At 36.7% G+C, this 23,410-nt stretch overlaps 2 protein-coding genes across 2 annotated transcripts; both read right to left on the bottom strand.

Annotated features, from left to right (window-relative positions):
* Positions 1–10,681: 10,681 nt before the first annotated feature.
* On the bottom strand, positions 10,682–20,855 carry LOC132643610 (exosome complex component RRP45A-like). Its single transcript, XM_060360077.1, has 11 exons — positions 20,603–20,855; positions 18,498–18,707; positions 17,939–18,034; positions 17,726–17,840; positions 16,196–16,273; positions 15,894–16,082; positions 15,314–15,406; positions 14,789–14,928; positions 14,402–14,460; positions 12,686–12,932; positions 10,682–11,208 (listed from the first exon to the last, which is right to left on the bottom strand). Exons 1-10 carry the CDS (start codon positions 20,737–20,739, stop codon positions 12,715–12,717), a joined length of 1,335 nt encoding a protein of 444 aa, XP_060216060.1. The 5' UTR covers positions 20,740–20,855; the 3' UTR covers positions 10,682–11,208; positions 12,686–12,714.
* Positions 20,856–21,687: 832 nt separating this feature from the next.
* Positions 21,688–23,348, bottom strand: LOC132643609 (uncharacterized). Its single transcript, XM_060360076.1, has 2 exons — positions 23,130–23,348; positions 21,688–22,546 (listed from the first exon to the last, which is right to left on the bottom strand). Exon 2 carries the CDS (start codon positions 22,421–22,423, stop codon positions 21,869–21,871), a length of 555 nt encoding a protein of 184 aa, XP_060216059.1. The 5' UTR covers positions 22,424–22,546; positions 23,130–23,348; the 3' UTR covers positions 21,688–21,868.
* Between the last annotated feature and the right edge of the window lie 62 nt (positions 23,349–23,410).

The raw sequence follows: 23,410 nt of genomic DNA, 5'->3' as shown, positions 1-23,410 counted from the left end.
GAGTTACGGACCCTGTTACGGTCCGTAACATGATTTACGGTCCGTAACATGAGTTACGGTCCGTAACATGAGTTACGGAGCGTCACTTAGCTCCAATTTGTCTGTTTTTTCAGCATTACTTCTCATTTCCGATCCTTAGTTAATCAACCCTATAAAACACAAAAATAACATAAGAAACAATGTAAAAACACTTAAAATCAAGCAACATGTCTAGTTACAAAGGCATAAAATGTGTTAAAATTCACGGCACATCAGATAACACCCCGAATAAGATGGGGCTCACCAAAAGCTGATACGTGGATGATCTTACTGAGCAGATCCGTTGTCCTGTAAGTCCGTACCTTCATCGTGAAATGCAGGCCCCCGGCCAATAGAAAGGGGACGTCAGCATATTGAATTTACCGGTATGTAAAGCAACTGAATGAAATAAGCATGGCACATGAAATAATAGAACTGAAACTGATACCTGATCATGAGCATGAACTTAAATACATATTTATAACATGCGAAAGTATCTGTGGGAGAGCATTAATGTAACCGACATGGAACCACCACGTTAGTACGTGGCGTCTAATCTCTGCCCGATCAGCTAAGTCATCTCATACCTTACCGGGCTACAAGACATGAACATGACATGAATGGATCCATATCCCTCAATGGGAAATATATGAAGGAATCATTCTACTGGGCTGAGAGATCCTTATCCTACGTTGGCATATGTAGTTTCAGGTGTAAAACCTTCTCGGTAATCTGTGAAACTCTCAAAAACATGAACATGATATAGTTGGCTGAGAAGCCCATGCATTGCATAAAATCATGACTTATATTATAACATGGATATCTTGTATTATAACATGGATAAAGATTATATAATTTATTTGCATGAAAATGTATATACATGAAGGATATTCATGAGAGTAAGCATAATATTTAATATCTTGCATGTAGGAACCCATGGAATGCAATATATGGGTTTTCATGGATTACGGACGGATTCTCAATAACCAAAATGGAAGATTAGGAATACAATAACGAACTAGTTATTTAACACAGTATATCATGGTACATGGACTTAGGGTTTATCATGAACTTGTCTAAAAAGCCTAATTTTGGTGAACTCTTGTATAATCATGGAAGGAAGTGACGTGGGGAAGAAAAAAGATGTTCCCACACGTAGATAGAAGCCCCACATACCTGGTATGCTCCAAACTTGTAATAAAAATCTGAACTTTGAAGAAGAATCCCAAAGCTTAAATCTTAAATCCCTCTAATTGGATTTTCTTAAAACCCTAGGTTAAGAATAATGGTTTTCTTGTTTAGATTACATGAATACATGTTAGAATTTGACTTGGAATGATTGGAATAGTCTTACCTTAGAGTATCTTGAAGGTTGGGAGAGAAGAACTTCGAGCTAGGGCTTGAGAATGTGAAAAGTGAGAAATAAAACTGAAGTCTCGAATTTATACTGTTCACTGAAGCGGGAGATGTAGGGGCGCAAAGTACGTCCCGTACTTTGAAGTACGGATCGAACCTGGAATGCAAATTTCAGTAGCTGGGTTAAAATCACTGCAAAGTACGGGATGAAAGTGCGTCCGCACTTCAAAGTGCGGCCGGCACAATGTGCCCGTACTTTGATGGCAATTTCCAGAAACTTCATTTTTCCCCATGCCAAGTGCGACTTAAAATTACGATCCGTACTTCGAAGTACGCCCCACACCTTGACCGTCGAAATCCAAATTTCAATTTTCAACACTTTTATCTGATGTTCTAAGTCCCAAATCCTAAATCATAGCCTAGTTTAATGGTACGAGGTGCTATAATATCTCTCCCTTGGGATCATTCATCCTTGAATGATGGGTCGTGGTTAAGAATGGAACTGGACATGGCTTGAGTACATGAACGTGAAGGAAACACGACATGAAACATGGAGACTGAATTAGCATCACATGGTTACATGGAAACATGTATACTAAGACCTGGAACATAGGCACTGGATACATGACATGAGCGTGAACATGAGACATGACATGGACTATGGAAGGTTACCTTAAGCGTTATCTGCTTGCTCTTCAAACAAATGGGGATATCTGGATTTCATATCCTCTTTGGCTTCCCATGTAGCCTCTTCGACTTTCTGACTCCTCCATAACACCTTTACTGAGGAAACCTCTTTAGTTCTCAATTTGCGAACCTGACGATCAAGGATGGCTATAGGGATTTCTTCATAAGTTAAACCATCCTTAATCGTTATAGTATCAGCCGGAACAACCAACGACGGGTCTCCCACACACTTCCTCAACATTGACACATGGAAGACTGGATGAACATCAGCCAATTCTTGTGGCAATTTAAGCTCATAAGCTACTTGACCAACCCTTCGCGGGCTTCTATAAGATCCAATATATCTGGGACAAAGCTTTCCTTTCTTGCCAAACCTCATAACACCCTTCATAGGTGAAACTTTAACGAACACCAATCATCAACTTGAAACTCTAAGTCTCTTCGCCTTACATCGATGTAAGACCTCTGGCGACTCTGAGTCATTTTCAAACGCTTCTGAATTAACTTGACTTTCTCCATAGCCTGGTAGACCAAATCTGGTCCTAGCAATTCTGCTTCACCTACTTCAAACCAACCAATAGGTGACCTACACCTTCGCCCATACAAGGCTTCAAACGCTGCCATCTTGATACTAGCATGATAATTGTTATTATAATCAAACTCTGTCATGCCCCGAACCATGGCCTGGACGTAACACGGCACTCGGTGCCTGACTGCATGTGACCGAGCGAACCACATGGCTTGCTGAATCATCATGATACATAACATAAGCGGAATATAACGTGAATGCATGATGAGCCTTTATAAAACATGGTAAGTCATAATACTTAATAAAATACTCGTTTAAACATGAGTGAGCCAAAATGGCTATACGACTCCAAATGTATGACATGACATAACTGACTTGTCTATTCTATAAAACCTCTATCATGAGTCTGACTGGAAAACATACTTACTGGGACAAAGCCCCCAACATACCTTTAGATGCAAAACTAAATAAGGAAATACAATGTCTAAACCCCGAATGAGATGGGGCTCACCAATAAGCTGGTACGTGCAAATCCTAATGAGCAGAAGCGTCGTCCTGTAAATCCGTACCTGCATCGTGAAATGCAGGCCCCCGGGCAATAAAAGGGGACGTCAGCACATTGAATGTACTGGTATGTAAAGTAACCGAAAGAAACAACATGGAACATGGAATAACATGATAAGATAGGGAGAGCAATAACATAAGTAAAAAACATGATAAGTAGGGAGAGCAATAACTTATAACCGATCCATGGTCTGGTGCTTGCGTCCCGCCAGCAGAACACTCAGTCCTTGCCAGGGAACATGAGATTTGATAAAATATGAAAGGATCCAGTCATTATGAGAGATCGTCCGGGACATGGGTGGAGCGATCCTCATCCTACGGTGGCTACGTAGTTTTAGGCTATCTGAAGCCCTCCTCGATAATTAATGCAACTCCCAAAACATGAACATGTAAAATTGTGGCACTTGCTGCCCATGGTATCTCATGAATCATATCTTGCTTGTACATAGTGTTCATGAATCATAACTTGCTTGTACATGGTTTTCATGAATCATAACTTGCTTGTATAGTTTCATAAGATAACTTGTCATAGTCTTACAAAACATGTTTTTGGTTCATGAATAATAACAATAATTCGAAATCATATATATACTTGTCTTGAAAACATACTTGTAACTTGCTGGATGAAATCATAAAGTTTCATATAAACATAATGAGAACACATGAGGAAGAATTCATGATTCATGGATTAAGCTAGGATTCCTAATATCCGTAATGGAAGATTAGGAATACAATAACGAACATAGATACAAAATTCTTGTACATACATACATAATTACAGACTACCAATATGTTGAGTTTAATGCCCTAGGATTTGGACTTCATAGATTTTACGAAACGGATCATGGGGAAGAACGTAAAGATTCCCACATGTGGATGAAAGTTCTACATACCTTAACTTCCCGCTTTTGAGCGTATCACAATTTCCTTCAATCCCTTCAACTTCAATCTATAGCAATACATGTCATAGGGATTCTATATTAGCAACAATATCCATGCTTTGTTCATCTAAGCATTTTATCAAACACTTGGTGGGCATGAAGCTCCACAACCCTCGTTAATGGTGTTTTCTTCACCCAATCCCCATTCTATTACTTCTAGCTACTTCTACAATCTCAATTAGATGTAATTAACATCATTCTTCATCACCCATATGAATACAACAATCCCAAGTCAACAATCCAACAACTCTAGCATAGTTCATATAATTCTCTTCATCAAACCCAATTATTATTCTCCCAAGAATTCATCAATTCACAACTATAAATGATTAGGGATAGAAACATTACCTTTTATGAGTAGTCACCACGAAATCAACATCCCCAAGTTTGATTTTTAGCTTAGAATGACGGCAACAACTTGTACTACGCTTTATCCTTCACGAGCCTCGGGATTTGGGGCCTTCAACTTGGTTGATTCTCTACTTTCTCTCTCTAATTCTCTTCTCTCTCACTTTATCTCTCTAAAATCTAAAAATATGGAGGAAATGGGGCTGCTAGGGTTAACATTTCCCTTAAATACCAAGGGGAAATGGGTTTGACCCAACTTGAAATCGGGTTGGGACCTTTCTGTCTTAAAATGTTCATATCTCTCTATCCTGATGTCACCTGTGGGCCCACGACCTATGGTTGGAAAGGTATTTCAATTATCTACAACTTTAGTTCTTTTAGTTTTCTCAAATTCCCAATTTATGATAGGGTTATGGCCTCCCGAAGTGAGGTGACCCGAAACGTATTTACGGACCAGGTTACGGCCCGTAACACGAAGTACGGACCGTAACTTGGTACCGTACCTTAGTGAAAATTTCCAGTGAGGTTCTGGAAATTTTGATGTGTTAGGGCCCACTGTTACAGCCCGTAACACGAAGTACGGCCCGTAACGTCACCGTTACGCTGGCAGAATTTCCAGCGAACAGGCTTCAGTAAAATGGGCATAACTCTTTGCACAGATGTCCGTTTGATCCCTATAATATACCGTTGGAAATCTATTTCAAAGGGCTACAACTTTCATCAAGGAAGTTTTCCCAAATTCCAAATTAATAATGGGGTTATGGTCGTTGGAAGTAAGACCTTCTATAAACTCACTTGCAAACATGCCCCGTAGAGTGGTTTTCAACTTTGCTTTGCCCAAAGACTCTTCTCATGTCTTGATTGGGTTTCAAACACCATTTATACACTACTCAAATTGGGTTCATTATACCCCCATCTTATAAGACAAATCTTAACCCGGATGTACGAGGTGTTACAAACTCAATGAGAGGAAAGTGGTCATCCCAATTACCTTTGAAGTATAGGACACATGCTCTTAGCATGTCTGAAAAGTGCGCTCTGCGAGTCTGAAAAGTCCGCTCTGCCTGGCCATCTGTCTGAGGATGGAAAGTTGTGCTGAGGTTTACCTTAGTACCCAATCCTTTCTAAAAGGGTTTCCAAAAGTTCGCTGTGAACTGAGCACCACGATCTGAAATTATATACACTGGGGTCCCACACAATCTGAAAATCTCCCAAATATACAACTTAGCTTAATCTTCTGCTGAATCTGTAGTCTAGACCGGAAAAAAGTGCGCTGACTTAGTAAGTTAGTCCACAATCACCCAAATAGAGTCATGTCTACTTGATGAACGAGGTAGACCCGTTATGAAGTCTATATTTATCATCTCCCATTTCCAAATAGGGATATCAATATTCTGAGCCAACCCACCAGGCCTCTGGTGTTCGGCTTTCACCTGCTAGCAATTTGGACATTTAGCCACGAAATATGCTACATTCTTCTTCATATCGTTCCACAAATAAATCTCCTTAAGATTGTGATACATCTTAGTAGAACTTGGATGAATGGAATACCTGGAATTGTGAGCTTCTGACATGATTCGCTCTCTGAGCCTATCTACATCTGGAACACATAATCTGCCTCGGTACCTCAAGGTACCATCATCTCCCCCTCGGTCAAAAGTCGTTATCTTATGCCTGTGGATCCCCTCTTTCAGCTGTAGCAAGTAGGGATCGCTAAACTGCTTCTATTTTACTTCAACCACTAAGGAGGAATGAGCTCTGTTCTGAAAAACAACCCCACCATCCTCGGAGTCCAAAAGTCGAACTCCAAGACTGGCCAAACGGTGAACTTTTTTCGTCATAGTTCCATTATCTGCCTCAACGTGGGCTAAACTTCCCATGAAACGCCGACTAAGAGCATCGGCTACAACATTCGCTTTCCCTGGATGATAGAGAATATCCACATCATAGTTTTTAAGCAGTTCGAGCCATCTTCTCTGCCTAAGATTCAACTCCCTTTGCTTAATAATATACTACAGGCTTTTATGATCGGTGAAAATATCCATATGTACTCCATATAAGTAGTGACATCATATCTTAAGTGCAAAAACCACTGCTGCCAACTCTAAGTCATGAGTCGGATAATTATTTTCATGAGTCTTAAGCTGTCTAGATGCATAAGCAACAACCTTACTATGCTGCATTAAGACACATCCGAGACCAACACCCAAAGCATCACAATAAACTACGAACCCTTCAGTTCCTTTTGGTAGTGTCAAAACTGGGGCAGAAGTTAATCTCTTCTTCAATTCTTGAAAACTCTGCTCACACACATCTGACCATTGAAACTTGACCTTTTTCTGAGTCAACTTAGTCAACGGAGCTGAGATAGAGGAAAACCCTTCTACAAAATGTCGGTAATAGCCTGCCAGACCCAAGAAACTTCTTATATCCTATGCTGAGGTGGGTTTGGGCCAATTCTTCACAACATCTATTTTCTGAAAATTGACTTTCACACCTTCACCTGAAATCACATGGCCTAAGAATGCCACTGACTTGAGCCAAAACTCACACTTTGAGAATTTTGCAAAACGTTTGCGATCCTTAAGAGTCTGCAACACTATTCTGCACTATTCTGAGATGTTCTACATGATTAGCCTCACTACAGGAATATACCAGAATATCATCAATGAAAACTATAACGAATAGATCGAGATAGGGCTTGAAAACCCTTTTCATACGGTCCATGAAAGCTGTTGTTGCATTCGTCAACCCAAGCGACATGACAAGAAATTCGAAATGAACATAACAGGTTCTGAAAGCAGTCTTCGGAATATCAACTTCCTTAACTTTTAACTGATGGTAGCCTGATCTGAGGTCAATTTTAAAATAACACTGAGCACCCTGAAGTTGGTCAAATAAATCATCGATTCTGAGGAGAGGATACGTGTTCTTAATAGTGACTTTATTCAACTAACAGTAGTCAATGCACATGCGTAGAGAGCCATCTTTCTTTCGGACGAACAAGATCGGTTAAATCGGTTTTTTGAAAATCATTGACATCGTGATTGAACCCATCTAAAAGAAATACGTACGACTAATGGTTATAAAAATCTTATTTTTGAAAGAAAACAACAAATGATATTATTAGGACTGGAGCCCACATGAAAGAAATATATAATGTCTTTTGACACGTGGTTCCTAGAATTTTTGTGCGAATCTATTGTCTTTTGAATTGCTTTCATTTCAGTGTATGGGGCACTGGATTACTTATGTTACAATCTTCAACTGGCAAACTGCAATCTAGACGATTAGAAAAATTTGCTGGACCAATAATCAACCAAGAGTGAAGTGTAACATTATATCTGTTTATACAAATAAAAATTGCAATAAGTTAGAAATAGTTTAGGACTGATACAGTTTAGTGGTAAAATTTAAACATATTAATTTTAGGGCAACTTACGGGAATAACTTCCTTTTAAAAGCTATTAACAATTAGTAGCTACTTTTATCAATTTACAAATCGTAGCTAGTTTATGACAAATTCGCTGTATTTGAGTGTATTTGAGTACACTGTTCAGTTGTATTTAACTTTATTTAATGTCACATGTATTTGATTGTATTTAAATACATGCAATCTTGAATTCTTTGAATACATGTATATTCAAAATCATTGTATATTTAAATACACGACGGGCTGTGTATTTTACTGTATTTATATATTGATATATCCTTTTGTTTTGGCTATATTTGAATGTATCCGAGCTCTGATCAGCAAGGTCGCCACTGGGGTTGCAAAGTTGAATATATTCGATTGTATTTGAATGTATTTCAATAAAATTTCAGGTGCAAAATTTCAAATACACTGTATTTACTCTAAAAAATTATATACAAACATATGTATATGGATCATTCAAACAACACATACAGTCAAATACATTTAGTTTTCCCCCAAAATACAATCAACCAAATACATATAACTTATATTTATATTCAAACACATAACGAATACAGTCAAATACACTCAGATCTAAGATACAACAAGGAGAAGAAGACATGGATTCCGGTATCGTCAGATCTGAGAAGCGTAATGGCTATCTTTTTCTTTCGTGTTCTAAGAAATACAAAACATAAAATACACTCAGATCTGAGACATACACTGAGATATGAGAAAATCCAACCAGTTGGCCATGAATTCCGGACAACAATGACGGTAGAGATAATGACCAAATCGATCTGGAACTCGAGTTTTCCGATAAGTTTCATCAACAAAGGCATCTGGTTGCCATGGATTCCGTTCACCGTCGGGTTTCATCAACAAAGACATTCGATCTCATGGATTCCATTCACTGTTGGGTTTCATCAACGAAGGCATCTAGTCGCCATAATTTCCCTTCACTGTTGGTGTATGGTACCAACCATTGAGACACAAGTGTTATTCCTATCTCCCTCTTTTGAGATTTCGGGTATTTCTCTTTGTATAGGCTTACTATTACAAATCAAATGGTGGTGTCGCCATTTGGCCGGAGAGAGGGAAAGGTATTTGGCCGGAGAGAGGAGTGGAGAGAGAGAGGGAGGGGTAAGGAGAAGAGAGGAGTGAGGGAGAAATACAAGCCATAAACCTTAATGTATTTTGATAGAGCTATGAATGGTAATTTACAAAATCACTGTAGCTACGAAATATAAATAAATTAAAAAATTATTATTATCAATAATTACCTCTTAGAGGTAGCTATGCCAAGTAGTTTTTCCTTAATTTTAACTAATTTGAATAATTGTACTTAATGTTTATTCCTGCAGCTTAATTAAGATTATTCCCCCCACCCCCCCCCCCCCCCCTCATCCCACAAAGATGATGAGTCTAGAGTACGACAATCAAAACTAGGGCTGGGTATAAATAGCCGAAACCCGAATTAATGAATCGAATCGGGAATTTTGGTAATTCGGTATTTCGTACGGTATTCGGGAGTAAAATTTTGAAATTATGGAATTCAGGTTCGGATTCGGTATGCGATATAAATACCGTTTGGTATTCAGTATTTCCCGAATACCGAATTATTTAAAGGCCACCCTAAATTCTAATTATATGACAATAATAGGCCTATTAAATATCATTATCAAGAGACAATATTAGTCAGCCCAAAGACTAAAAAAACCTTAAGTCCGTCCTTAGTCCCAAAGACTCAAAGAGGCAACGCCATCTTTTGCACAACCTTCGCTCTTCAGTCCCTCAAGAAGACCGACCAAGATTGATGAAGCATTCAAAAGGAGTATAAACGTCGTTATTGGCAGTTTTATTATAAAAACGTATAAGATTTATGGTTATTTGAAGAGTTGGCTAGCTAAATAAGTTTTTCTGTCAAATGCTAGTCTTATGGACTATGCATTTGAACAAATTTTGTGTACTATCCGAGTTGTGGCTTCTATGCTACACGTTCTGCATTTGATTAATTGAAGAATTTGACTTTTTTTTTAAGATTAGATATTGACCGAAATATTTGGAATGTGTTTACAAGTTATGTAATCCAACTTTAATACGGTATTACCGAATACCGTACCGAACCGAAATTTGATTTACCAATTACCGAACCGAACTTTTTCGGTTCGATATTTGATATCTACTTTCAATTACCGAATTACCGAACTTGAAATTTAAAAATACCAAACCGAATACCAAATGCCCACCCTAATCAAAACATCTAATGTTCAATTTGTAATCGTACTGTTTAACCTAAAAAAAATAAAAATTCGGAAAACCCATTTTTCGAGTTCAAAGGTTCAAAATTTTTAATGGCTGTCGACGAGGCTTTTAATGGAGTTTACAACTTTAGGTATGTTTGGTGACTAATTCTTTACTTTTCCTATTATTTTACTATAATTGATAAAATGTTATACTCCCTCCGTTTCAATTTATGTGAACTCATTTAACTGAGCACGACATTTAAAAAAGAGTGAAGACTTTTAAAACTTATAGTTTAAAATAAGTCTTGAATATTTGTGTGACTATAAATCACTTCATAAAGTGAATTTGTTTCCAAATTAGGAAAGAGGTCATTCATTTTGACACGGATTAAAAAAAAAATAGGTTCTTGTAATTAAAATTTAAAATTAAGTTATCCATGTAAAACTCTTAATAGAATGAACAATACTTCATTGTTTTCATATTCTAAGTCCATTTAAATGTTACTTTGTCCCCATGTATCAAGGGATATGGTGAGCCTAGTCCAAAACCAACAAAATCATGCCATATGGTGCCACGTCAACATAAATGTAAATCAAATACCTTCCAAGCGTTGAGCTTGATATGTTTAGGCCAATAGAATATGGCTGTCACATAAATAGTTAGTTAGTCAGTCAAGTCTAGCAGAAGAGTTTGCCTGCAATGTGATTGTCTTCTCTACAACCATAAATAGAAATCCTCTACAAGGACAAACAACAAACACATCAAAAGCTCAAGAAAAGCCAGAGGAAACTCTCAGGAACAAAGCATTTTTTGTCTTTCTCTGAGTTCAAGTCCATGAGAAGTTCAAATCAAGATTTTAGAAAGTAAGAATGCCAATAGTTCTGGTGCGGGATCAAGTGATTGGAACTCAAGCAAGGTGACCAATACCAAATGCAGCATTCTTTAATCCTTCATTCACACTGAACATCGATGGCAATGCTTTCAATTCATGTTCGTCAATTCGAGGACAATGCTTTAGCTGCTCGTGTCAGGAAACTTCATGTGCTGCTCCAGCTGTGCAATTAGTCACAGAATTTACTAATACCAGGCCGAGTAATCTCAATCTGAAAATGAAAGTAGTTAGATGTATGTATTTTCGTAAAACAGATGTATAACCAAATAACTAGAGGCGTCATGAAGCTTTGATCTCTACCAGAGTAATGAGTAAGCACTACCTTGTACCGACTGGCTGGTTTCAAACTTTTGATACCTTTAAACTCCACTTAGTTCAGTAGAAAGAAATTCAGACAAGATGAAGAATTGGAACGATTTCACTGAAATAGGTAGGAGATTTTGGCCAAAAACATCCCTGAAGCATACTCATAACTTAAAATACATCCTTAAAATATCACTGTGAACAAAAAACAACTTTCAAGTTTATCGAAATGAGCAGGTTTCATCCTTTGGCCAAAACTCAATAGGTAGCATCAAAATGGACAAGTTTTTTTTTTTTTTTTTGATGACATGGGACCCGCAGCTGCTACCCTTCGGGTGCGCACAGGGTAAACCCAGCTCCAGTGCAATAGCTCGCAAACCACATAGGAGAGGTAACCCACACTAGGCAAGCCCGGTGCGACGAGCTCGACCCAGAGGACAGGTAAGTTTGTTTTGGAACAGCTTTTCTATGTTTCATGTGGTTGTGCCCTTTTGCTCCTTTTTGTGCTTGTATTCTCTTAATTGTATTGTAGTACCTTGGGTGCCATACCAAATGATACACCCACATATAACCGGCTTGATTCAGAACTCCCACATAAAACTCGTATAGAAATAAAAAGGTATTTTGTTTTTTTAAAACTTGTGCACTGTTTATCAATTAGTGCTAATAAAACCATATACTCCTGAATTTACTTGAGCTTCATAAAAAAATGCAGAAGAGATGGAGGTTGCTCTACTGGTATAGACATTCTTGAAAATTAGCAAAAAGGAACACTGATCAATTCCTTTTTGGGCGATATATAAAACAACTTAAGAATGTCAACAAATTATTTCAAATTAGTATCTTAATAATATTATAGTAGCACACGCTAAAGTTGAAGCCTTGGAGGGGTGAAAGATGACCTAGTCACAAAGCAAGGACAATAACAAACATTTATGGAAAAAAGTTACTTTTTTTTTTTGAAACTAAAAAAAAAAAAAAAAAAAAGTTACTTTTTGATAAGTAACCTTTTAAGGAAAAATGTGGAGATATAGTCTATTTGAGAATTCCTCGCAGTTTTCCAGCGAAATGATAATCCTTTCATAACACAAAAGTGCAAATAATACTCTTCCAAGCCTGAGGACATAACTTCCATTTCTCATCAAACCTAAAGGTGTCCCACTACACAATGAGACATAAGAAAGGACGAACAGTGCTACTGCACTGGAGAGGATAACTATAATTGCTAAAAGAAATCGAACTTTTTTTTTAAAAGGCATCTGATTAAAGCAACCACGCACCTCTTCCCCAAATCTGAAGGAAGGAAGAATGCAGTTACCAAGAACCGATGCTACTTACAAGCTGGAATAGGTTACATACCAGAATTAACATAATCAACCACGTACCTCAAAAAGATAGATCACACATGCATTCTCTAAGCTGCAGCAATATTAGACGACTTCTTCTTTTTCCGTTTATTCTTAGGCTTAACAGCATCTTGCAAAGTCTTCTCTCTGTTTATTGCCATTTCTTTTCCAGCGGAGTCAGTCGATGAAGATACTGGATTAACATCTGAAAGTGGTTCATCTGATTTTGTTTCATCTCTAGTATTATCACCTAAATTGTCTAGTTTCATAGGCACTGCTGATGAACCTGCATAATGTATAATCAATCAATGTATCAAGTCAACTTATCCCCAGTCTTGCCATCATTGTTTCAAGTGAGAATGTTCAAACTTCAGCACACAAACTTTCTGGTTTTCACAAGCTTCTTACTTTCTTAGCGTTAACCACTTTCAAGTTCAAAGATCAAAACATAAAATGAAAAATCTACAGCTCAACCGTGCAGGGACGAAGAATTGAAAAGATGTACCCTTCAAAATAATAACATTCAAGGCAATAATTAGGTGATTAGAAGAGAAATAGTCAGAAAGAGACACATAACCTCCTACTTTTCTTTGAACCAAATTACAAGATAGATTAAAAAAGTCACATCCTCTCAAGTCTCAATCATACATCTCTGTATTTCCAAAAGACAACCAAGAAAGAAAGAAATATGCAGGGACAAATGAGGTGAAAATACTAACAGTAGAAACAGATCTGAGAAAGAAACAACAGCAACAACAAAGAATTTTACAGGAGAAAATAAAGAAGCAAGAAAAGAAAATAGAGCAGAGAAATATATGGTAACCTTATTGTATAACACCCAATGGAGGAGAACTAACAGTAAGAGAGCTAGAAGGGGCAGAAGGAGCTGAAGAGATAATCTAGAAGAAGGTTTTAGTCAGATGAAGCGGTAACGTGATTCATGATTTGACCCAAACTCACTCTCAATATTCACTGTGAATATGGAGTGTTTATTTAAAAATCAAGTAGGCAACTTGATCAATAAAATTAGGCAACTGCCTCTTGTTCTGCAATAATTTTGATTAATCTGCTAATAAGATTATCCCTTTTAAAGAAATATATACTCCCTCCCTTTCAATTTGTTTGTCTGGTTTTGACTTGGCATGGAGTTTAAGAAAGTAAAGAAGACTTTTGAATCTTGTGGTTTTAAATTAAAGATATGTAGAATGTACCAAAATGCCCTTTAATCTTGCGGTCTTAAACAATGCCATGTGGAAAGTTGAAATTAAGAAGTTTCTAAAAAAGGAACGTAAGGCAAACAAATAGAAACAGAGGGAATAGCTGGTATGACAAGTGATATGATAGAATAGTATTACTTGCCTAGGAGAAAACAAATTAACTTGGTAGGATGGTTGTGTAGGAGTGATCAAATTTGATAGTCCTTGTATAATTTCTATATTTACTTTGACAAGTAAAGCTGTCAATCGCACAGAAAATGAAGTCTCTCTTTGATATAAGATTAGCAAAGTTTTTGACTATATTAACAAATATATATACACACACAAAATACACATATATACATATAGATACATATAATAAACCATGCTTACAAACACTACATGAACTTCACTGTTCTGAAACCTATACAGTTCAGATTATCATTATTCGTAAAAAGCTCATTTGGATCACATTCAGCCCGTTTGCAGTATGTTAAAGTCAGAGAACCATACACAAGGAACTCCAAGCTCATACTTAATATAAAATCATAAAACTCACCACGAGAAGCAAGAGTAGCTTTCAATTCATCTGTGTTGACACCCTCTGAATATGGATCCCTAAGTAGGAGGAAGGAATGGTTTGCAGTGAGTTAAGAACAAAATCAACTATTAACATGCCCAAATAAGTTTCTGGATGCACTTTAAGTCGGAGAAATGCATATCCTCTTAAATGGGTTAGTTCTTTCAAAGCAAGAATATATGAACTGCTTCACCAAAGAATAGCTTTTGGTTTCTATAGTAAGATGAAATTGCATGAGTGGTACAATATGCATGTCAAAAACAATAAACCTCTTGGCCCAAAGATACCAGTCCAGGGCACTTTGGCAACTAGTATAAGCATGTGAAATTGCATTGCAAATCAGAGTAAGACAGGACAAAGGTTTACCAACTGGAGGGCCCGCTTGTGAAACTCAGGGTCTTATCAGTTCTCTTGTTGATTCTACCCTGCTCGACATCCATGTCATCGCTCTGACTAACACTGCACTCTTCTGATTTCAATTTTTGCTCCTCCAAAATTTGCTTAGCCTTATTATCAAGGAGAAAGAAATAAGAAAACTGAACACTGAAGTCTTAAGACTGAAACTCAGTTGACTGAAAAATCTAAGTCAAAATTCTTAATGCTGAAGATTAAGTTTGCTTCAGCTAAGGCTCGACACTGTCATGAAAAATATAATTTCTAACAATTCAGAGGCTAATACACTTATCTAAGATTTGATAGGAGATGTGATTTCTTTTCCTAGCAATATCCACCATTTTTTAGATTTTATTAAGACCGAAGTTGATTTCAAAAGATGAACCATTTTAACTATTTTTTCTTACCCTTATTAAATGTGTCTAATCGTAATGACTCTAATCAGTCAATACAATGACTCTACACAAACACTTAGCCTATGAAACAGCATCCACATACCTTTTGACTTGGTTCATTGACATCAACTGCTTTACTAGGAGGAGCATGTCGCTTGACCATTTTGAGAGCTCTCTCTGTGTTGTAAGATTCAACCTTCAAAAAGAGTGCAATCAAACCCATTAGGCGTCAATATACCAACCACAACCACTTGCACAGGTTGGCGAACACAAACTTATATTCCGAACTCACAGAAAGCATCTAACATGTAACCCAAATTCATACTTTGGCCATTCACATAGGGAACAGGATTGAATTGCCTTCTTGTTCACAGAGCTATCATCCAAATTCTATCCACATTTTATGCAGTTCCAAATAAACCGAAACATAGAAAATTATTACATAGATTTTTCTCCAATCTTAGTGTAAGTTCTTGATGTTTAGAGCAATGAAGTGGGACATGATAGTACTAGTGGCAAGGGAAAAGCAGAAAGAATGACCAACAACAGCAATCAAGATAAAGACTAATTTGGAAAAGGAAGGGGCTGCTGATTTAAAACATCGGTCATCTTTCAGCACAAAATGCAAGAAGAAAACGGTACCAACAGCACTTGCAATTTAGTCTGAGATACCAAATACTTACGGTGGTTTTAATTTTGCTAGTTATATCTCCGGCCTTTACTGATGCTATGCGAAGACACTGCATGACAACACTTTGCATGACACCCTGTCTTCCAGCTTTTTGAATTGCACAGACATCACCATTTGCATTCAGGGTGACAGACATTCTCCCTCCCATAACGGCTTCTTCATAATGTGTTGGATCTATAACCTACCAATACCAGTTAGGTTAGAAGAAGTTCACATTAGATTTTTTAAGACCACACAATTGCCAATTATAACAGCATAAAACATGAAAAGAGGAATTTTTTAACAGTTGTATACCATATTCTCATCTCCAATAAATGCAAAAGTTACTGCTATAGGTAGATGGTGTATGGTCAAGGGAAGTGGCTCCCTCACCTGCCAAAATTCAAGAAGTACTCAATAAGTCAACATTTAACATTTTTAACCAACATTTCAAACACAGTGATAGCAATGGAAAAGAGCATTTCCCATTACAAGCACATAATGGATAGCAGCGAAATACTCTGGATGAAGCATGAGTATTTTTGACGGCGGGGTAAAATTGATCCCAAAACTTAAAGAAGGGTAAAAAAGGTCTATTTTCGATAGTTCAAGGGTATTTTTGACCCTTTTCTGTTCTTTTTTTAAATGTTACAAACTGCAGAGATATATACAATCTAGGAGCTTCCTCTGCTCATACTATTTCTGAGTAAAGTGGATGGTTTTATGCATTACCCCACAGTGGCATGTAAGTTGCTAATACACCAGAAAAATATACAGTTTACATAGATGGTATAAGATTACACTTTCTTATATTGATCAAGATATGAACAATTAAGCTGAAATGGAGTAACAAGTCCATGTATTAATCCAGATAGACACTAACATGATGACTGCTAACCCAGTGGGCCTGCAAGCAACAGAATGTAAACAACAAGTAAAACACAAATAGAAAGAGTAAGCAACGAATATATTCATTTGTCCTTGAATAGCTATGATTATGACCACGTCTTCTGGTATGAGATGTTTGACATCGATTTGAGTTTATTGTGAACAGGCAAGCCAGGTGCTCTTATTATGATGGTACAGAAGACTGTTTTTTATTACAGATCATAAAAAAGTGCAGTCCGGTGCACTAAGCTCCCACTATGAGGGGGGTCCCCGGAAGGGCCGGACCACAAGGGTCTATTGTACGCAGCCTTACCCTGCGTTTCTGCAAGAGGAACGGCTTGAACCCGTGACCTCTTGGTCACATGGCAACAACTTTACCAGTTACACCAAGGCTAAGGCTTATACTGAATTCTCTTTCTTTTCCCCCTCTTTTTTTCTAAGTTCCCAAGTTAGCAGGGTCTAAGTCAAAGACAAACAGAGGGAACACAATCGAGAATATAAGCAGCTACTACCTAACAAGTATAATATCTCTCCAAATCAACTATTTTAACTCTACTGAAAATAGAAATCTCCTCTGAGATATAAACAGATTCAGCAGAGCTCAAAATTTCAGCTTATCTAAGTGAAGTTTTCCAAATTTCAAGAGAAACTAATAGGGAAAGAAAACATAGGAGACACCACAATAGTTTGTTTATTTTGGATAATCAAGACACCATGATTATATTACGACCGAACATAATGATGTGTTAAACAATGACAAAGGAAAGCTCCAAGGGAAATTTCCAATAAAGGAAGAATATATGGGGAAATGCAGGAGTCAAAAGTAGTTGTTTGACCAAACATTTTTCTTCTGAAAATGGGTTAAACTGATGATTCTGTCCAAAAAGATACTACTGGCAATGCAAACACAATTTTTTTTTGAACTCCATTTAACGGGAAATAAGCAAGAAAGAAAACCTCCGGCGGATGCACTATCACTTCCTGGCCGTCATCTCCTCCAAGTGTACATTCAGGCCTCCGAAATGTCGAAAGTGCAGCTAAAGCAGCAATATTGGCAGCATCAACAAGATTACTGCACTTATAGGAGAATCACACAATTAGTTCAATAACTTCAGATGGAGACGCAGATGGGCACTTAACTGGACCCAAATGTGCACCACTGCAACTCACCCTCCATTGTCCAAAATATGGAGATCAATACGAATTGACCAAATCCACTTCCCAGCCACAACACAGAGTGATTCAGTGTCCACAGCTCTGCTTTCCCTGCATTACCCTTTTTAAACATCAGCATAAAGAAGCCTTAACCAAAGACAACAATTTTTTTTCTTTCAAATTATGTATTTATCTGGGCAAACAAACCAAGTGATGCATTACTAAATATTACATACAAGATTGCTTTGCTATCTGCTTTCTACAGACAAATGAATAATACATGATACATTCAAACAGATCTACACCAAAAGCTAAAAAAGCAAACCACTATTACTACGGGAAAAAAAAAAAAAAAAAAAGAATGCTCAGAAATTATAAGCATAAAACAATATCCCCCCCCCCCCCCCCACACACACACACAGAGGATAGTAAAACCTCTTTTTTCTACAATATACCTCTTATAATATTTCGAAGAAAGACAATATACAGTTTATAATACATTTCTTGATGCATAACAGTCTCTTATCAAAGGGAGACATATATTTCTTGAAGCAAAAAGTAAAGGAAATGTTACCTTAACCCTCTGTCAATTATGCGACCCAACTCCACAGCAGACTCTGAAGGACGACCTACCTCAAATGAAGGATCAGCCATTGGGGAAAACTCAGTAAATACGGAAAGGGTTCCTTCATTTGGTCGATCTCGATAGGGTTGCACTAGTTGCGATGTAACAAAGCTCATAACATGAGTTTGCCCCAGTTGAACTTCTGATGAACCATCTTCTCTGCAAATTAACACTCATAATTCAAAGTCTTATATGAATCGCGCAAGCATATGTCACATATCATAAGAAACAGTAACAGATGTATATAAACAGCGTAAAATTTCTCATTATATCTTAATATGGCAAACTTGTGGTGCTATAAATGTTAAACTAGAAGTGTTACACTGAGAAGTACAGCAAACAAAAATTATGGACAAGGGAAAGAACTTTACTCCATGTGCTTACTTAGATTTATTCGAAACAAGCATAAGTTATGCCGAGGAGAGGTTGAAAGTTTCAAAAGCAGTCCATAACAGAAGATCTACAACTAAATTAGACATACTCAAATGGATTCTTCTTCACTAAAATTAAACTTCTATTCAAAAGTGTAAGTAGAAACAACCAAACAAATCGAAAACTACATTCACTGTATATTTTCTATTTCTATACTTCCAAACCATGTCCCAAAACCATCTAAAATTCCATCTGGGATTAATAGAAATGGTGTAAAAGCAATTTATACGTGTATATTGTGGGAAAATAACTCAGCCTATGTGGGCTTCGCAAAGACAGCAATTCCCTACCAGGATAAAGAATGGTTACAGTAGCTTGATGGCTAGAGTAAATATTGACGAACTACAACAAATCCTCTTAATAAAGAGAGTTTTTGTGCTCTTCTTCTATTCGGTTATTATGGAATATTTTAATTGTTCTCCATTTATTATTGAAAACCTACCTCCTAAATTCTCAAGTATTATCGTTTACAACCAAAAGAACACATCCCACAATTATTGGTTAGTGATTTGAAGGGGGAAAAACCAAGAGCAGACACTAGTTTGTAGTTAACTTTTGTTTCATCTATCTGTATTTGTTCTTTAAATAAGAAAAACTTCATAGGCCTTAAGATGACTATAAAGAGAAGAAAATAATTGACTTATATTAAAGGGTTAAAGATAGAACAGAACAAGTATAGCCATATGTTAAAAAAAAGGTCAGATTGATTATATTCAAATAAATTCCAACTACAATGAAGAATGAGAGCCGCCACAGAGCAGTAAGCTTTATTAACTTAGCAACCCATGTGGGCACTTTCACCTTCAAATTCCTAAGGACATGACCCTAGATATGAAGGTTAAGGTTTGTAGCAACTGTATGTGTTGTATTATTAATATTTAGTACTTGTGTATTATCTTTTACTTCGTATCTATTTGTTACCTTGTTGTTTTATTGGTTATGTTTATCTTGGCGATATTTTTTTCCGTTTAACATGTTGATATTGCGTTGTTGAGCCAAGGATCTATCGGAAACAGGCTCTCTATCACGCAAACGTAGAGATAAGGTCTGCGCACATCCTACCCTCCCCAGACCCGACTTGTGGGATTACACTGGGTATGTTGTTGTTGTAGTAACAAAAATGGGTGTTTTACGGTATTATGGTTCCTAGTTTAGCATCTTTGACCTATATTAGGTAGTGAATTTCATCAAGAATGATTTGCGGTAATCGGAATTTTGCTCCATTCATCGGGAATAAATAAATAAATTATTTACTTACCAAAATTTCTGTTTATGCCACTGCATATATATAATTTTAAGAAATATACAAGCCAACATAAAATATTACGCCAGGTAGCCCAATTTACCATATTATACAACACTATTCCTGGGGAAAGCATTATACGTAATGTATCAACATTGCATAAAAGGTGTTTATACACAAATATGGGGGTAACAAACTGCAAATATGGGCTACATGGTGTAAATACTTTCTCCCAGGAGACATAGAGCGTAATATTCCGTATTTTTTTATTGGGAGTACCTTAGTAACCATAAATCATTGAATAGATACCGTAATTATAAAGGAGTAAAAAGACAAGTGGTAAAAAGGAGATAAGAGTTAAGAGTAGCTTGTTAGATACCTAGCAAACTTGATGTTGAGGGTTCGATAATCAAAGGGACGCCTACCATCTATTCTGAGTTCAGATTCTAAGGCAGATTCTATAAACTTCTTCTCATTTACTGTCATTCTCCATGTATTCCCCATTCTTTGCTCCATTCTTTCTCGTTTACAACCCAAACAGAAAGAGATTTTTTTTTTGTTAGGCTTTAGGGTTTTGCGGCAATGCCGTTAGACTCCGGTCGGTTCGGATTTCAAATCAACATGATGGATAACGGGTCGGGTTCTCATTAACTATGGAGAATTTTTTTTTTTTTTTTTTTTCCCCTCCCATTTTTAGGAGGATTTATATTGTTTCCACACTTCCCCTCCAGTGTGACTCGAACCCAGTACCTACCGGTCGTGGGTGGAGGTGCTTAACCACTGAGTCATCCCTCACTTGTCCATCTATGGAGAATTTTATGTGGCTTGTTACACTTTTAAAGTTTCTCAAAAATAACAGTTTTTTTTATTAACATTTTAAAAATATTAGAAAAAGATGTACCATTAATTAGAAGATGTAAAAATTATGAGTCCGTTTGGATTAGCTTAAAAAGTGACTTTTATGTATAAAGTGCATTTAGAACTTTTAAGTGCTGAAAGTTATATTATAAATAAGCAATTGTGTGTTTGGATAAAAGTGCTTATGCTGAAAATAAGTTGTTGATGTGTTTGGTACATAAGTGCTGTTAAGCACTTATTTTCTGTCAAAATGACTGAAATACCCTTAAAGCTGTTAACACCATAAACAAGTTGATACTATAAGATTTTTAAACTCTAAAGTTGATTCAAATCAAAAGTAATTTATATTTCAAAATCACTTCCACTATAAACTTTTTATTTGAGTTAACTTTATAAATATATGTTACTTATAGTTTTAAAATGTACAGGGGCAATTGCAGCAACATATATTCTATCATTGCATTTGCACATTCTGTTGTAAAAAAACATATTCTTAAAGTCATTCAAGAAATTCTATCATTGCATTTGCACATAATATGGTGCCAGAGATATCTTTCCAAAGTTAAGAAGGTAATAAAGCATTCATTCATGTAGTATCCCAACGCCTTCATGTTTTATACAAAAGGATAATACGATTCATATTTCAAATATGGAGAATTTGACACAAAATAAAAGTGCTAATACAGCCGAAAGCACTCCACTATAAATACAAGAAGTGAAAAATATTCATATAATACAAGCATCAAGCATTAGAAATGTCACTAGCAATCATATCACGAAACCCCATCTAATAGACATCATTTTGTTCTCCTACGTCTTCGACATCTACATTGTTAGCTCTTGAAGTTGTGCCAGTATTATTAGAATCAACCGATGGAATATAGCTCTCATTCTCGGCTGTTTGGAATGCATCATCCACATTGCATTTCTTTCTAATAAAATTGTGAATAGCCATAGTAGCAAGTACGATGTCCCTTTGTGTGTCAATGTGATAGTATGACATGTCTCTCAAAATAGACCATCTTGCTTTCCAAACGCCAAATGTGCGATCTACTACATTTCTACAAAAAGAATGTAAATAGTTAAATTTCTCAATGCGTCCTCTTGGCTCTCGCAATTGTCGAGTTGCACTGCGGCGAAATTCAGCTAGGTGATATCTCACATTATTTCCTTTGTATGGAGTCATGTATCCATTCATGTGTGAATATCCTGCATCAACTAGATAATATTTGTTTCCGCGTGGATGTGAAAAGTTGAGCTCTTGCCTACGAAGGGCCTCAGCAAATATACGACTATCGTGAGCTGCTCCTTCCCACCCAGCCCATGCAAATGTAAAACACATATTAAAATCAACAACGGCGAGAATATTCTGAGTCGGATAACCTTTACGTCCAATATATGGTATCTCTTGACCTTGCGGTAATTTAGGTTTAACATGCGTGCCATCAATTGCTCCAATACAATCCTACAAGAAGTGAATGTAAAATAAGAAACCTGGCATCCATTTTTTGCTCCTGGAATTCTAAGGGGCAAGAAACTATCATAAAGCTTTTCTTATATAAGGGCAGTAAAGATACAATGCAAAATAATAAATTATCATAATCGAGTTACTTCCTTTAAAGAAAGGGTGTTTACATGGCTTGTGAGCATCGCAAGCATCATTATAATTTGGATGTGGTCTAATGATATCTATTGCAAGCTTAAAAACGGCCTTTAAAACACTATGAAAGTGTCTATGAATTGTCTCTCTAGAATGTTGAAAGATATCTTGTGTGATTCGATTTCTAGCTCTATGTGCACAAGTCATCAAGAATATGTATGCCTAACATTTGATGTATAGACATTCCACATGTGGGTTTAAGCCCATATTTGTCAGTTAAGTCATTGGATAGATCAATGAACACCGCCTTCTTCAATCGGAAATTTTCATAACCCACGAGTCTCATTTCCTCGTAATATCTCTTGAATAAACTCATTTCCAGAGCGCATTGATGTACGACAAGGTTCTTTGCATAGGTATTTTTCGCAATACATCAAAATGTATTTACCTGTTATACGACACAAAGCCATCTGTTCCTTCTCATCTTGCTCTCTCCGAATCTCTTCTAGTTCTTGATCTTCGTCATCTAACAAATCACTTAAATGAGGAGATACCACATTTCTAATTACCCAACTCTCCATTTAACTGAAAACGGAAATGACTCAAATTAGTAAAGAATGAAAGTTTTTCCATAAGAACCCAATTTCAAGATTTTTTAGAAACTCCATTGTTTCAATACACTCATCTCTATCTTCGGAAAATCACATTGTAAATCTCAAATTACTATTC

This window comes from Lycium barbarum, chromosome 6 (assembly GCF_019175385.1).
Source record: "Lycium barbarum isolate Lr01 chromosome 6, ASM1917538v2, whole genome shotgun sequence".
In the NCBI taxonomy this organism is placed as follows: Eukaryota; Viridiplantae; Streptophyta; class Magnoliopsida; order Solanales; family Solanaceae; genus Lycium; species Lycium barbarum.
The sequence above is the reverse complement of the archived record's forward strand: the minus strand, read 5'-3'. Positions and strand labels throughout refer to the sequence as shown.

What these genes read in the sequence shown, in the direction of transcription:
- LOC132643609 (XM_060360076.1), bottom strand. Translation starts at nt 22,423, where the DNA reads ATGTGTTTTACATTTGCATGGGCTGGGTGGGAAGGAGCAGCTCACGAT.
- LOC132643610 (XM_060360077.1), bottom strand. Translation starts at nt 20,739, where the DNA reads ATGGAGCAAAGAATGGGGAATACATGGAGAATGACAGTAAATGAGAAG. An exon ending in ATAATTGACAGAGGGTTAAG is followed by an intron (nt 18,035 to 18,497) that starts GTAACATTTCCT and finishes AGGGTAATGCAG; the next exon opens with GGAAAGCAGAGCTGTGGACA. An exon ending in TTATTGGAGATGAGAATATG is followed by an intron (nt 16,083 to 16,195) that starts GTATACAACTGT and finishes TGGTATTGGTAG; the next exon opens with GTTATAGATCCAACACATTA.